Below are 16,850 nucleotides of genomic sequence, written 5' to 3' on the forward strand. Positions count from 1 at the left end.
TACAAATACGCTTTACACAATTGATGTGTGTATGGATTGGGATAACAGTTGTATGAGCCCCTAATAAAATGTTTAAAAAATTAAAAAAGAAAAAGCAGAAAAAGTGAACATAAAAAAAAAAAAAAAAAGCTCTTTCCTATACACATATGAATGTCTCCCTGGATTTGTTTCTCTGGTCTACCTAGGCAGTTGGTGACTCAAATCCACTGTGGAAGAAAGGCCTACAGAAAGATGATGACCCTTGAAAGCCCTATAAAACACAGGTCTACTCTTTGTGTTTGTGTGTATTTATATATCTGCTCTCACCTGTCAGCTATCTCATGATGTGACATTTTCCATTTGTAATAATAGTAAAAATCCATCATCCGACTGTTTTGTGTGTTGAGAGAGAAGACAGAAAGTTCGGAGGCAACAGATTTGGATGTCCCTTCCCTTTAGGAGGGTCTCTAGGGGATTCTGGGAGTTGGGCTATGGAGTCCCACACCTTCTACTTCATTCCACCAGTGTGCCCTGTGATGTTCTTTAGCCATGTCCTCAGCACAAATGGAGCCAGCCAGTGGCACTGCCCCGAGTTCCCTCCCACCTACTATATGGCCTTAGGTTCCGCAGCTCAAAATTGCTATGGAGCAGGAAGGCAGGAAAGGGAGAAGCATCAGAGAGGGTCCCTATTTGGGAGAAATCCGTGCAAGTTTAAAGACATCCCAATGTGAGCTTCACTATTTGAAAATGCTTCAAAGCTATGCATAAAGTTTTCAGTGGCTTCTTCCTCCAAAGTGGGGAGTTGAGTCCTTCTTCATTGTCTGTTCTTGGTCTGGAAGTTCTGTTGAAACCTGTTCACTTTGGGTGACCCTTCTGGCATTTGAAATACCAGTGCCATAGCTTCCAGCATCACAGCAACACATAGGACACCACAGTACAATAAAAAGACAGATCTGTATCGGAAGAAGTAAAGCAAGAGTGCTCCTTAGGGGCAAGGATGGCAAGACTTTGTCTTACAAACTTTGGATGTACTGTCAGGAGAGAGCAGTCCCTGGAGAAGAACATCATGTTTGGTACCGTGGAGGGCCAGCAAAAAAGTGGAAGAGGACTGAGTAACACATACCAGAGGGACTCTGCAGAAATCAGTGCAGGAGAGTTACCAAGAGGGGAATTCCACACTGCCATGTCCCAGGAGGAACATCATAAGACATGTACGCACAGATCTACTAGGTTTTGAGGAGCTGGGGGCTTTTGGCTTACCACAGTGGAGGCCGGCTAGGGTTTGATCTTAGCCCCACCACTGTCTCAGCCAGAGCCGGGATCATTTGGAACTGACACAGGGGCTTTATCTCAACACAGCTACAGGTAGGGTTTAAAGCCCTCTAGCCCCATGATCAGGGATTGGGGCTCAGCTATATTATTACTTTTGTTTTGCTCTCTTCTCTAGGTCCCCTCCAGCCTCAGCGGGCTTAGGTTTTTTGTTTTTGTTTTTTAATTTTTCTCTTTCCTTTTCTCTCAGACCACTCCCCGTAGCTTAGGGCAATTACTCCTGCCCTCTACCCAGCTGGGAGAGCTCCACCCTCTGCACCAGAGCCCAAGGCTGGAAAAAGCTCACCCACTCGCCACCAGGGGCTATCCTGCCCAACTTCTTTCAGGGGAAATTCCAGTACCTTCTTCGGGGGAAGTCCTGCCTGCGTGGCTGTGAGAGCTCCTACCCATCCTCTGTGGTCCCACGTGACTGAGGGAACTTCCTCCCACCTGCCATAGTGCCTCACACGGCCTAAGGCAGCTCAGCCAACACTCGCCAATGCTCCACGCTGCTATGGGAACCTCTGCCCAACCTCCGCAGCGATCTACCTGACCAGGACAATTCTGTCCACCATTAGCGGTGCTCTACACCAAAGCGGGCAACCCATCAGCCTTTGGTGGCACTCCCTTTCCAGCAGGCACTCTTGTACGCCCTTTGCAGTGCCCAAGCTGCCTTGGGCCAAGCTATCATGACTTCTTGGTTTTTCGCTGTTGGTTTTTTTTTGTTGCTTTGTTTTGCTCTGTCTTGTTTTTTGTACATATTATTATCCGTGCAAGTCTATCTAGATCAGATAGGTGGGATAAACAATCTGAAGGAGAAAACAACAGGATTGACAGTTCCAGGGGGACATGGAAGAGGGGGAAGGGGAGGAAAGGAAGTTGCTGTTAACAAACCCAGGGACAAGGGAACAACAAGTGATCCAAAAGCAATGGCTAAAAGGGTGTAGACCTGGTAGGGCTTGATCAAGGGCAATGTAACTGAGAGGGATTACTGAAACTTAAATGAAGGCTAAGCATGATAGTGGGACAAGAGGAAAGTAAAAGGAAATAGAGGAAAGAACTAGGAGGCAAAGGGCATTTATAGAGGTCTAAATACAGGCATGTATATATGTAAATATATTTATATATGACGATGGGGAAATAGATCTATGTGTATATATTTATAGGTTTAGTATTAAGGTAGCAGATAATATTGTGCCTCTACTCAAGTACTTCCTCAATGCAACAACATTTTGTTCTGTTAAACTGGCATTCCATGATGCTCACATGATTGCTGAAGACAAAGCGGGAGCATAAGCAAATGTGGCAAAGAAAGCTGATGGTGCCCGGCTCTCAAAAGATACAGCATCTGGGGTCTTAAAGGCTTGAAGATAAACCAGCGGCCATCTAGCTCAGAAGCAACAAAGCTCATGTGGAGAAGCACACTAGCATGTGTGATCACGAGGTGTCGATGGGATCAGGTATCAGGCATCAAAGAACAAAAAAATCATATCATTGTGAATGAGGGGGAGTGTGGAGTGGAGACCCAAAGCTCATCTGTAGGAAACTGGAAATCCCCTTCAGAAGGGTCTCCAGGAGCAGACGAGCCAGTTAGGGTGCAGTATAGCACGGATGAAACAACTTTACTCTAGTTCTTTAATGCTTCCTCCCCCCACACTATCATGATCTCAATTTTCTACCTTACAAATCCTGCTAGACCAGAGCATGTACACTGGTACAGATAACAACAGGAAACACAGGGAATTCAGGACAGATAAATCCCTCAGGACCAATAATAAGAGCAGTGATACCAGGCAGGTAAGGGGATGGTGGGGTAGAAAGGGAACCGATCACAAGGATCTACATATAACCTCCTCCCTGCGTAAGTGGGTAAAGGGAGACATCAGACAGTGTAAGACATGACAAAATATAAATTATCCAGGGCTCGTAAGGGAGGGGAAAAACGAGGTGCTGATACCAAGGGCTCAAGGAGAAAAAATGTTTTGAGAATAATGATGGCAACAAATGTACAAATGTGCTTGACACAATGTATGGTTGTGATAAGAGTTGTACAATCCCCCAATAAAATGATTAAAAAAAAAAAGAGGAAGACCCTCAACAAGACGGATTGACAACAGGGCTGCATCAAGGGCTCGTGCATAGGAACAATAGTGAGGGTGGTGCAGGGCCATGCAGTGTTTTGTTCTGTTGTGCATAGGGTCGCTATGGGTCAGAGTGGACTCAATGGTACCAACAATAACAATGTGAGCTTCAGTGGGCCTGGTACTTGGCCAGGCTCCCAGCACCTTAACACCTTTGCAAAATGCCCAGCCTTGGTGAACCTTCAGTCCTGGAGGGCAGCGCTGGCTCTAATATCGTGAATGCAGGGATTGCAGGGGTGGAAGTGGAGCCCTGATGGGGACTCCCTGAGGGAAGCTCTGACCCAGCACAGGAGGAAGGTGAAGTGGTTAAGCCTAGGGCCCACCAGTCACACAGCCCTGCTTTATCTAGCTTTGTCTCCTCCCAAGCCTTTCTCTGCAGAGACCTGATCCACAAAGGAACTTGACACAGTGCTGAGCACATCAGTAAGTCTTAGCTCTTGTTCTTTCTATGATCATGTTTTATAAATAAAAGCAATCACACTAATGGAATGGGCTGAAAACAGAAAAAAAATCCTCCGCTTTTGCATCATGCTGGTTTTTGAGACTTCAGGAAATTGGGGTGGGGGTGGAATTAAATAAACCCGGAGAACTTTATCCAAGTGAAATTAGTCAATCTCAAACGGGCAAATATTGTATGAGACTATCTATTATAAAAAGTTAAGAATAGGTTTTCGCACTAAAAAGCCCCCGAAACACAACAGTCTTCAATGGTTACCAGGGATGGGTGGGGAAAGGAAAGAGTGGGAATCCTGGCTTGGGAGACGGACAAGTATTAACTCAGAGGAGGGGAAGGCAATAGGCAATAAAAACAGGTTGGAAAAATGCTGGAGGTGGCAGCAGATACAGGGAAGCCTGTAAGGGTTAAAAGGCAATCGAGGTAAATACTGTCAAATAAATCACACCTCAGTACTGGTGATCAATGAATAGATGCTTAGATACACATGCAGGCTAAAAAGGTGTGAGAGAAAGAGGGAGAATACACACAAATATTGAGATTTGACAGAAGATATTTGTATATGTGCTTGCTACAAATATACCCAAGAATACCAACAGGAAAAGTTATAAAACTTCTTGGACACAATTTAACACCCTGAGGGAATAAGTCACTGGACCTACGGAATCAAGACAGTCAGGCCTCCCCCATAAGGTGCAGGCCACAGCCTAATGTTCTCTAGGGTGTGGCCTAGTTCTATAAATAAGACTGTGGAGAATTACCTCCCTATCTCCTTCCTCCTACTGGCCTGGGCCCTGTGTCTGCTTCTTTGGCACTTGGGTTAGGGCCTACCATAGTGCCTGTGTTGGAGCCACTGGGCTCTGTCCCCACCAGCCGTGGTCTTCTTCCTGCTTCAATCCCTCCCTCCTGGTTCATCCTCTGGCTTCTCAGCTTCTCAGGCCTTGCAGCCATGTGAGTCAGGAAAAGCCTCCAGCTTTAACATCTGACACATGGACTTGAACCAAACTACAACTATGTAAGCCATTTATCTGGATAGAGATCTCTCTCTCTACATATAAGTGTACTGCTTTTTGTCTCTCTAGAAAAACCAGACTAACAGAAGGATCACAGCGTGGGGGGCACCAAGGTCAACTGGCACAACATAGTTCACAGAGACCATGTTATACATTCTACTTTAGGGAGTATATAAGTGGCTGTTTTTGTAAGTGACTGGATCAACAGAAGCTGAGCAGAGTATGTTCATGGGGTCAGACTTTAACAATAAGTGTAGCATTCTTATAAATTATGATAATAATAGCAATGAAAACCATGGAACTACTGTAGTCATGATTTCTGATCCCCTACTCTGGTACCCAGAGTCCTGGCGTTGCAGTGGGTTAGACACTGGGTTGCTAACTGCACACTTTGCTTTGGAAACCACCGACTGCTCCTCGGGAGCAAGATGGGCTTTCTACTCCTGCAAAAGGTGACCATCTCAGAAACCCACAGGGGCAGTCCTACTCTGGAGTCAGAATGGACTCAGAGGCAGTGAGTTTGGTTTGGGTTTGGTACTGTGCTCCTTGGGACCCCTCCCTGTGGGTGTCCTGGGTTAAGTGTTGGGCTGCTCAATGAAAGGTCTAGACATGACAACATAACCTACATTCTAGATGAAGTCCTCTATCTCAATGCGTAGTTTCCTCCTTAAGACCATTTCTTTCATCCAGTCTCTCAATTTCCATAAACATTTCTCAGGATTTATCTCAACAGATACAGTAAAGGTTAAGTATTCAAAGCCCCTCTCCATAAGATGACTTATCCTTTTCTGAGGGTGTCTTTCATAACTCCCAGTGTGCCTCCAGTTCTAGCAGGTGGACTACTCATTACTCTGCTAACAAACCCAGCACACATCAACTCTTTCACCCTAGCTGTTCTCCCAGCCTACACTCTCTGACCCTGTGTTAATCAGAGGTAATTTTACCATGTATCACTAGCTATCTCCTCTGGCCAGAGCACACGGAATCTTTATCGTAGCACACCTAGGTACAGATGCCCAATAGTCATGGGACGTGACTCTCAGAACAGCACCAGTCTCATCTGCCACTTACATAAGCTTCTTCAAGGTGGGATTTCTTCTTCTCTTTTACCCCATGTATCCCCAGGACTATCTCCTTTGGGTACTGGTTTCTTCCTTTGCTTTTTCCTTCCTATTGAGTGCAGGAATTCCTGCTACCATACAAATGATGGGGTTCCAATAATGGAATATGGATTTACCTCATTTAAGAAATATTATACAGTGAATGCTGTATGTTTCAACTATTCTCATTCCATTCAGTATTTCTAGATGTCGCTTTCATGTCTCTTGATTCGGGGGACATGTTAAAGGGTTATATTTCAGTCTCACAATTTCAATTTAGTAACCAGTTACCATCAAGCAGGTTCTGATTCAACGTGTCTGAGTAGAACTGTGCTCCACAGGGTTTCCATTAGCTAATTTGGGGGATGTACATCACCAGGGCTTTCTTCTCTGATGTTTCAGGGTAGATCTGAACCACCAACTTTTAGGTTAACAGCCAACCATGTTAACTGTTTGAACAGGGACTTTCCAATTCAGTAAATGGAATGAAATAAGCACAAAATGAAAACACCAAAAAGTATTTCGTTACGATTGGAAAAGATACAGCCTGATTTTAAAAAATGTTTTAAACTTCTGACAATTTAGGTTATATGTAAAATGGGAAATAATAATTTTTTTACACCAGATGAGGTTTTTAGGAAAAAAAGAAAACATTCAAAACTCATTGATTCCTCTGAATAAGAATTCATTCTTCTGGCATTTTATCATTGTGGTATTAAAAATAACAAAGATTACTGAAAATTTATTAGTAAATTTGACAATAATGTTGAATTTGACTAAAATGCTTAGCAAGAAGTTTTCTAAAATATACATAAAACTTTTTATCCCTAATCTATTAGCACCTCCTAGTGGAAAGTTTAAAGGATACAATTCCAACCAATCGGAATTCAGAATAGTTATCACACTTAAAGCTGCTAAACCAATGGCAATGTGAATCTTTGTGGTATGTAAACATGCCTGAAAAAGAAACATAAATTTGTTATTAATATGACTCCTTTAAAGTTAGAGGTATCTCATCTATTAGAAGCAAAACATTATAGCAATTGTTGTTAGAAGCCATCATTCCTGTTAAAAATCTTTGAGGGACTACATATTTGCAAATCTCAATAAATACAAATATATATGTATGTTAAAACATACAAAATATACATACAGACTGAAAACATGAGTGCATTTTACTGGTCATTGATAATATTGCCTGAGGGTGGAAATAGGGGTAAAATGGGGTAAACAAAATTAAATAAACCAATTTTATTTTATAAAAACTAAAGTTTTCTAGTTTTTAAGTTATATTAAAAATTAATTTTGAAGGTGATGTAAGAATTTCAAAGAAAACCAAAGGAACAGTAAGAGTTATGCTTTTAAGGTTCTCCTCTGAAGAAAAATATTTAACAAGATACTAAGGATTACATAATTTTTCTGAATAAAAAATACATATTTAAGTTTCAAATATATTCTAAAAATATGATACTTTAAAATATATATGATCAATGAATTCTTACTTGTTAAAATAGCTCATTATTACTTCATAGAAGAGGGTCCAAATGTTAGTATAGAGCAAACCATAACATTTTCAAAATTTCAGGTAATTTTTATTTCAATAATAAGGAATGCCTATGGTTTATTGAGCAAAAGTAAGAGTCTTGTTTCTTTGAAAATGCTTAATTTCAGTCTTTTGGATACATTTTGTGTGAGATTTCCATTAAGATCATAAATTTCATCAGAGAAGTTTTAAATGTAAAAAATACTATTAAAAATGTAACATTTATGGTTGACAAAAAGTCTTTAAGATCATATAAGAGATAAAAATAAAGATGACTAGTTGGATCTAACAATTAACAAGAGATTTTGTTCGTAAAAATGAGAAACATGCTTACCATAATCTGGATGGAAAATTTGGCGAATTAGAAGAAGGAACCATTCTTTAGTCAGTCCGCCCATATCCAAACCAGCTTCCCCTACAAATGTAACTTTCAACTTCTTTTTCAGGTCAGCTCTTTTCCGGGTTAACTATTTGAAGAAATTGTACAGTGGAGAAGAACCCAGCGCAGTGAAATAGACAATGAACATGTTTTGATTCTAGGAAGTGTATTCGACAGTTTTTATTTTATTTACAGTGTTACAAAGCTCAGTATGCTATTTATTCTTTCGTTCAGTAAACGTAAAGGCTGTGTGGGCTGGGTATTGTTGCTTTGTAGAGCAGGGAACAGAACTAGTGAGGGCAAGTTTACAGCTTCCTGGCACAGATTGCCCACAAGATTTTAATTTAGCAGACTACAAATATAATAAGTTCCTTTAACATTAAACTTAAAAATTTTTTTAAAAGGACATAGCTAAATCAGCTCTCTATTTTCTAACAGACATATGAAAATCTGGGTGAAACACTGCATGCAGGTAGAGCTCTAATACATGTACGTATACAATCACAGTAGGTTTGAATCTGATAGACACAATATACTTTCTAGGCCTGACACCTGTTTTACAGAGAAGTGATCTGGGGCTTGAGGAAGTGAAAATACACACTTTGCCAGTAACATAGGTGATTTCAGAATTCAGGCTAAAGTCTCATATTCATTGAGTGTTCTATCTCAACTCCTTTTCCAGGGAATTAGCAACAATCGCAACCAAATACATAAAAATACATATATAAAATGAGTATAAGGCTTAATTGTGAATATAAAACTGATTTCAATTATGGTATCAAAATACAAGGAGTACAATATACTTCTGTCATATAGGAATAAAGAAACAGCTTATAAAGCTGTCAACAGCAATAAACCATATAAGTATAATGTATAGAATGTATCCACAGCTTCAATCAATTAATCCCATTTTGGAATAAATTATCTATACCTCATCAAGTGAATCGCTAACCAGATGTGTCCGCCTTACTTTCATATTTAGAAATAACATATTCATATCAGGTCTCTGTCTTCGAGATACTTTATCCACCAGACTTTGCTAAATAAATTAGAAAGAAAATGTTTCATTTTTATTTACCAATAATTAATTTCATTTAAAATCTTTAGGCACTTAAAAAAATCTTTTGTATTCTTGTATGCTATCTCCTATATAAGCAATTTCATAAAATCAATTGCACATATATGAATAATGCTATAATTTTTGCCCTAGAAATATGACATAGGAATATTAGTTTTATGAAAATGTCTTATCATTAAGGTCAGTGATACCCAAAACAAAAACAAAAGAACCCCAAATGTCCCTGCTATCTAGTTGATTCCAACTCATATCACCTTATATAAGATCTCTAGAACTATAAATCATTGCAGGAGCAGTCAGCCTCATCTTTCTCTTGTGGAGTAGCTGGTGGTCTTGAACTGCAAACCTTGGATTAGTGGTCCAAAGCCTAACCCATGGCACAACCAGGCCTCCTTGATGATGCCCAAAGGGCGCTCAAAATGGAGGACCAAAGACAAGTAACTTTTATAAGTAAGTAATATTACATTACATTTCTCCATGTTTCACCTCTAAAATAGTTAAGTTTTCAGTTTAACAAATACAAAGATAAAATGAAAATATTTAAAACAGGTTACATACTTATTATAAATTGGACTGCTTCCTGCTATCCAGTCAACTCTGACTGGTAGGCGTCCTATAGGACAGAGCAGACTGCCCCTGTGGGTTTCTGAGATGTAATGTTTACAGGAACAGAAAGCCTCATCTGTCTCCCTTGGAGCAGCTGGTGGTTTTGAATTGCTGACTTTGGCTTTTAAAAATACCAAATTTACTTTAAAATCTTAATCTACTTTTAGAATATAATTTGTTACCATTTATCAAAAGCCTTAGCAATGTTCATAATCTTTGTCCCAATAATTTTACTTTTGAGAATCCTAAACAAGAAAATTTATACAGTCATAGCAGCCATTATCAATAAAACTTTAGAACTAGCTAGAGCATATATCCATCTAATGGTTTAAATACAGTTACTTAAAAATGATGATCATAAAACATGTTCAAGATAAAATTGAAGAAAAAGAAATAAAATTGTGTACACAATGTTTTCTTTATATTATCCTAAGTGTATATATATGTGTATATATGTGTATGTGTACATACACACACATACACCCATACACAGACCCATATACATATAAAGAATTTTTACTAAAACAATAACAGAAGTTATGTTTGGGTGGTATAAATATGGGAAATTAAAAAGGAATCTATATTTCATGGTATTTCAAAATATAAGCAATGAGTATATTAAAAATTGCATAAAATATATAAATGGCATGTAAGCTACACATGCCTGTATATTTAATTCCTTTAAGTAAGCTTTTTCAGACTACTCATTTTCTTTACTATCAAAGAGAACTAATTACTGTGCTGACTAAAGACAAACATTGTAGACAGTTTAAATATATGCAATGTGCTGCTTTAATAAAATTTGAAAACCCCAAATGTATATTTTAAGGCTCTTTTCACAGTTTTATAGGTCACGATAACAAAACAAAACCTTCATCTCTCTATTATCCAATTCTAAAGGCTGACAGTACAATGAAATCCATGAGAGAGCTGGAGCTCTACAGGATGTCTTGGTTTTCCAGGTCTTGTGTGTTTTCTGCCTTTGACAGAGTGCAGTCTTATGGCGTTTCAAATGCTTGTTTTCGTGGGAAATATTTGAATGTCCCTTCTGACAGATTTCCCACCTTACACAGGCTCCAGTTTTCTCTGGTTTTACTCTAACAGCCCTTTGCTTCATTGGATGCTGCCTCCCTTTGGTAGACACAGAAATCTACAATTCGGGGAACTATCCTGTGTCCTGGGCCTTTTTTCCCTACCCTTTCCTGCTTCTGTTCAGTTTGCTTCCTGGTGAGCTGTCATAATGAGAGAAATCAATCAATAAATTGATTGTTACGAACAGACCAGGCTTAGTGGTGACTCCTCCCAACAGGAATTCATGTTTTAACAGAGAAAAGCTCTAACCAAGAGAAATAAGCCAACAGTGTGATGAGGACACTGTTTGTTGGTTGGGGAATCACTTTTGCAACTTTAGATCATACACTTAAGCTCTTGCATATCTGCCAGGTGGCCTTCGTGCCAAAAGAGTCACTGGTGAATATTGTACTATATCAACTCTAAGTAGTATGGTCGATTATAGGTTAAAATTTTGGTGAGTACCCTAATCAGTAATGCCACTTGAGTCTTCAATATTCCTCATGTGCTTTCACACTGTGTGGAAGACAGCCCGTGACAGTCTATACCTGCCATCAATCTACACCTGATCTGTGTCTGTGAAACAGATGAAAAACAAAACAAAACAAAACTGCTCAGAGAAACCTAGATTAACTTCTAGATTTGGGGGCATTTTTTCCCCTTACAAATATCGAAAATCCAAGCCCAAGGTGGAAAAGCATGAAAAAGGCCCATGGAATTGTACAAATGAAGTATGTCAAATGGCTAGCTATGTAATCTTTGAACAAAATGATAAAATAACGATTCTGGTCCTAACTATCAGAATCTCACTGTCATCGAGTTCATTCCAAGTCGTGGCAACCCTATAGGACAGGGTAGAACTGCCCCTGTGGGTTTCCCAGACTGTAACTTTATGGGAGTAGAAAGTCTCATCTTTCTCCCCCAGAGCTCCTGGTGGCTTCAAACTGCTAACCTTGTGGTTAGCAGCGTAACTCATAATCACTATGCCACCAGAGCTCCTACCTGGTTCTAAATATCCTTGTTTACACTCATTCTTCACTGGGTAGTGTGGCTTTGGAACTACCTTGGTAGGCATAACGATACAGGTTCTTCTAATATTCCCTCATCAATAGGGTTTAAGCTGACTTTGGAATGTCACTAGTTACTTAAATCTTTTGTCCTACTCTCTACAATTGAAGAAAAATTTCACCGCTGAGAACTGAATAACTGAGGAATAGGCAATTCATATTTTTATAGTATTTTAAAGTATTATACTTTATGCTTTAGGGTTTTATTTGTATTTTGCACAAGACATGGTAATCATTTCTTTTCCCTCTATGCTTCTCATTTTATTTTAGGAGCTACGGCCCACATTCCCTCTAATTTTCTAAAGTTGTGAGTAGATAATCATATCTCAAAAGCATATCCTCAAAATATATAAGCAGCACTCTAAGTAAACAGAACATTTTCATGTAGAATCTAAAGCTGTAACAAAAATCCCCACAATCTTCTAGCAGAGAATGTGTCTGACTTAACGGTGCTGTGTGACAATGAAAAGCAGCGGGTGCGGGTGCAGGTCAGGTTAAGTGCTTAGTTGCTAACTGTAAAGGTTGGTGGTTAGAACCACCTGCTGTTCCACAGGGCAGATCTGTGGTGCTCTGCTTCTGTGATGATTTAAAGCCTTGGAAACCCAATGGGGTAGTTCTACTCTGTCTCACTGGGTCGCTATGAGTTGGAATTGACTAGAAGGCAATTGGTTTTATGACAATGAATTAAGTGGCATGGGTCATAAGGACATGCCTACAGATAAACCTTATTCTGCTCCACAGTTGGCCCAAAGTCAGCCTGGGTTGATATCCCAGGTTCTATGAGCCTCAGGCATCAGGATTTGCTAAGAATCAACAACACATCTTTCACCTTCTTTGGGGATATATGTTACTTCTACAAGAGGGATACTTTTTGCTACATCTTCTTAATTTTTGGTTTCCATACTTGATTTTCACAAAACTTAAGACTATATTTCAGTGGATGGAAGGGTTTGCTCTTATGGACACTGCATTATTGCAGTTCATGTTAATGCTAAGCTGATAACATAGAGATGCAATATAATCTCTATAAAATGAGGCCTGCAAACTCCGAGTACTTCGGGCTTATGGGCAGCATTTACTCCTCCTGCTTCATTAGCAAATTTAAGGAGAAGCTGATTTAGGAGTGGTAACTGAAGCATGCCTTCCTTCCTGTTATCTTCAATAGGCTAAAGCACTTTTGAGGGGAACACAATATGAATTTCACTTTTAATATTTCCTGATTATGTTTGAACAATTCACAAGACAGTTGGCTTATTAACTGAGTTATTATTGGATTCTAATCAACACAAATACGTTTTCATAAACGGCTTACCCTTGCGATGCTTATCATTTGCTGTTCTGAGTCTCTTTGAATAATAATTTTTTTTGCTGCTATTGAAATAACAAATGGGTACTGACAGAAGGAAAACCTGCTCAACAAGTGAAACAAAAAACAAAATGGTGTATTTTTAGCAAAAAAGTATCCATTCTAATATTATAAAACATTACTTTTGTAGGATGTTTTACCATCTGCAACATGATTTCAGGTGGATCGTTTTTTAATTACTAGTGGTAGACTGCTTTTATTCTTAAGAAAGGTACATCTAAATATGAAATATGTGCTTATTGTCACTTGCATTCATACAATTATTTCAGTTGTTTTACAGCCCTCTGAATTGTATTACCTGCGACACCACCAGAACCAGGAGGCTGAAGTGCTGACAAAGGCGGATTAGGTCAGAAAAGTCACCGGCTCAACTGAACATAAGAATTTACTATTTTATGGCTATTTTTGAGGTGTGAGCTTCAGAGCAAAGTAAGACCAAGTAAAATAAAAGCTAGAACAAAGAATGTTTTTCTATAATTAAAATGTGTCATAATATGAAGTCGTATATATCTGTAAGACCCAACATTGTAATGACAAGATATGGACATAATGTCTTTCACAGCTCATTCTGTTATGTACAAAAGTCATCAAACACAGAGAAATGCATGGGAAATCACCTATTGTGTCTAGTAATGGTCACGTAGACACTTCAGATCATCACATCATCAGAAGTAACTGCAGTGGATCCATAATTATAGTTGGGATCTAGCCAAGTGGTTAAGTGGTGCATCTGTGATCACTACAATGAAGGTCAAGGAGATGGTCTTATGTGAACTAAAAATGAAACGCTTTCCCTTTGGGGCAAAATTAAATACAGACAGACACACGTGCAACACTAAACAGGAGTTCTTCAGTACAATGTTAATAATTTTGGATCACTAAACTCTAGCTGAAAATCTGGAAGTGAAAATAAAATGCAATGAACTCGGTGGAGTATACGATCTTGCTTGTATTATGTACATTACAACAGTGCTTCTCAACATTTCCCCATCATGTCACAAATTGCCAGAGGGAACTTGCCTTAGGGTTTTAGGTCCTCCCCAGGTGGAGGATAACAGCCCAAAGGCTGAAGGGATCACAGAATCAAAACTCCTATGTAACTCATTCTTGTAAACCAAAGCTATGGCACACTGGTTAGAGGATACACTGCATTATGCCCAATAGTTCTTGGGGTTCTGAGATTTTGTACACAGCATCACAACTGTATCAGAATGTGAGAATGACATGTCCATTAAACCAACTGTATCAGAATGTGAGAATGACATGTCCATTAAACCAGCTTTGCTAAGAAAATATCCATCACTGACCGAGATCTCCAGACACTGAGTTCTTACTCAGTTTTGAGTGTTCAAGTATAGACTAAGTCTATGTTTTAAGCCAATTCTGGTAGAACCATTTTCTGACAAGTTGAATCAATTTATGAACTAATCTTGGGTTTTAGGGCTATTTATAACTATGTCAAGTATTTTATAGTCAGTGTCTTCTACAATACGTTAAATCTCCTGACTGTGTAAAATAAACTAACAACTCCACGTACTAGATTTGGCATTGGCAAAATAGATACAACGGGACATATAAGGCCTACCACTTGTTTTTAAAGGTAAACTACTTTGGGACACAGCCAGACCTGTTTGTTTGCATATTGTCTAGGGCTGCTCGAATGTCATAATGGAAGAATAGAGCATTCATGTCCTACAGAGCTGGACATATTTACCTGACCATAGGAAGAATCTGTTAACCCCTGAGCTGGATAATGGCACAAAGGATAAGAAATCACAAATTGCATACTAAGAAGGAGTCTTTCCCTTCCTGAAGAGATGTTATTAACCAAACTACCATCAAATTAACATGTATATAAATCCAAAGGTAACAGAAAATGAAAATGCTTTCAGAAATAAAATGACATTTCTATGTTGACTATCTTCTTTGTAAGTTTTGATGTGAATATACGTACATATTTTAATTTATCTATACATACTTAAAATTAAGTCACTACTTTTCATTGTATGCTATTCAGGGATTAACCAAATGAGCTTTCAAGCTTACCTGTGAGAGTTTCCAAAGCTCTGCCAGGTATGATATTCTTCCATGAGATCAATGTGATCCAATGTAGAATTATAGAAATCAGTATACAAAATAAGGGGAGGGTGAACCAAATTGTTTGATGTATCTGTAAAGATAAATTTTAACATATGAATTTTTCCAACATACACATGATTTGTTCTAATAATGAAGAGGTCATTTTAATGTCTACCACACAGCCATTGCTAGAAATCCCTATTTCAATTCATTGTAGCTCCAAATGGAAAAGGTGATTTGAATATTATAGTCAAAATGCAACCCACAAATCTTGGCTTAAAATACCCCTTGTGGTGGTCATTATAACAGCAGCAAAGAGGAAGCACAAATGGCCATTGACTTGTGCGATTTTCCTGGGGTGTGCTCTCTCCTGGGGTCCTCAGTGAGGAAAGGAAAGTCCTCTTCTCTCAGAAATCAGTACTTAGCAAGCAAAGCCACATGCATTGGCAGCCATAATACAGAAGACTGTACATAATACAAAATATCCATTTTTTTCAGGCTTATAAATTAATTGTGAAATTCATTATGAAAATAGAAAATAGATTACAGTTATTTTCTTCAAAGGAATAGGTAGAAGTTGAATAATGCCTCCACAGGACACTAAGATCCTTAAAGGAAATATGCCCAATATTTATCAAAAGAATAAAAACCTACTAAGTAAAGCCAAGACTTTAGATGCTGATGGAATCCACCAGGAACACTTTGTGATAGGTGGAAATTCTTCAGGCTTTGCAGGAAACAGGCGTAAAGAAATAAACTGCAGCAATCTCTCTACCAATTGTTTGAACCTCTTCTGGGATAATCTGGCAAAACATGTTGAAAATATTCCAATCAAAATTCACACCTTCTATTTAGTCATTATATTTGTTAATTATTAAACCACATCCTATATATATAAGATATGCCCCCAAAATTCTATTTTTTAAAAAGTCAGGAAATCTAAATTTGAATACAGTTTCTAAAAATTAAGCACTCAAACTACCATAGAAAGTTTAACTATATAATGAGAGGGGCTTTAAGAAGTTTGTGGGAAAACTGAATGAAAAGACAGTGAGTTTTTTTTAAAATGTAAACATTCTCAGACCCCTCGTTTTAAAAATTAAGTTTAGAAATACTTTGTCTCTTTCAGCTTTTACTAATCATGGAGAAAAGTCACTGCTAATGTGAGTGTAGCTCTATGGGAAAAAAAAAGGATTGTGCTTTTACAAGTTGATATTTAGGGCAAACTTGTATTTTATAATGACCGTTTGTGATGAGGAGAAGGCATCATGTAAATACTGGTAATATTTACTGATAAACAGTCAGGAAAATTACAATACTTAAATTAAAATAGTTAAATTTAAGTCTCACAAAATCCAGCCACCATCTCTGGGAGCTATGAAAAACCAAAAATGGGAATGTGCTATATATAGGAAGCAAAAGCAGTGGAGAGAAATTCTTAGCTACCACTGTAAAAGCAAAATGATTACTTACATTAAAAACGGATTTTCAATTATTTTCTATTACAAAGTATATTTTTATAGCTGACTTTTGAAGCATTATAAATCGCTAGCATCCTATCCAAAGAGCCAAAACATTTACATATATCTTACCATAAAATTCTAATAAAAATCTTACTTAAAATGGTATCTTTTTAATATAAGTTTTAAATATCATAGAATGATTT

At 38.3% G+C, this 16,850-nt stretch overlaps 1 protein-coding gene across 1 annotated transcript in view; it reads right to left on the reverse strand.

Annotated features, from left to right (window-relative positions):
• Positions 1-16,850, reverse strand: part of HECTD2 (HECT domain E3 ubiquitin protein ligase 2) — a 115,651-nt gene that overhangs the window by 19,963 nt on the left and 78,838 nt on the right. Inside the window, exons 9-14 of the mRNA XM_004701347.3 lie at positions 15,839-15,987; positions 15,152-15,275; positions 13,052-13,148; positions 8,849-8,956; positions 7,873-8,005; positions 6,864-6,952 (exon numbers count right to left, since the gene is read on the reverse strand). Of these exons, the coding sequence (XP_004701404.2) occupies positions 6,864-6,952; positions 7,873-8,005; positions 8,849-8,956; positions 13,052-13,148; positions 15,152-15,275; positions 15,839-15,987 (700 nt within the window). The remainder of the gene's footprint in view (positions 1-6,863; positions 6,953-7,872; positions 8,006-8,848; positions 8,957-13,051; positions 13,149-15,151; positions 15,276-15,838; positions 15,988-16,850) is intronic.

The sequence above is a fragment of the Echinops telfairi genome, unplaced genomic scaffold, assembly GCF_000313985.2.
Source record: "Echinops telfairi isolate 266 unplaced genomic scaffold, ASM31398v2 ScPeMD7_70;HRSCAF=299, whole genome shotgun sequence".
NCBI lineage: Eukaryota > Metazoa > Chordata > Mammalia > Afrosoricida > Tenrecidae > Echinops > Echinops telfairi.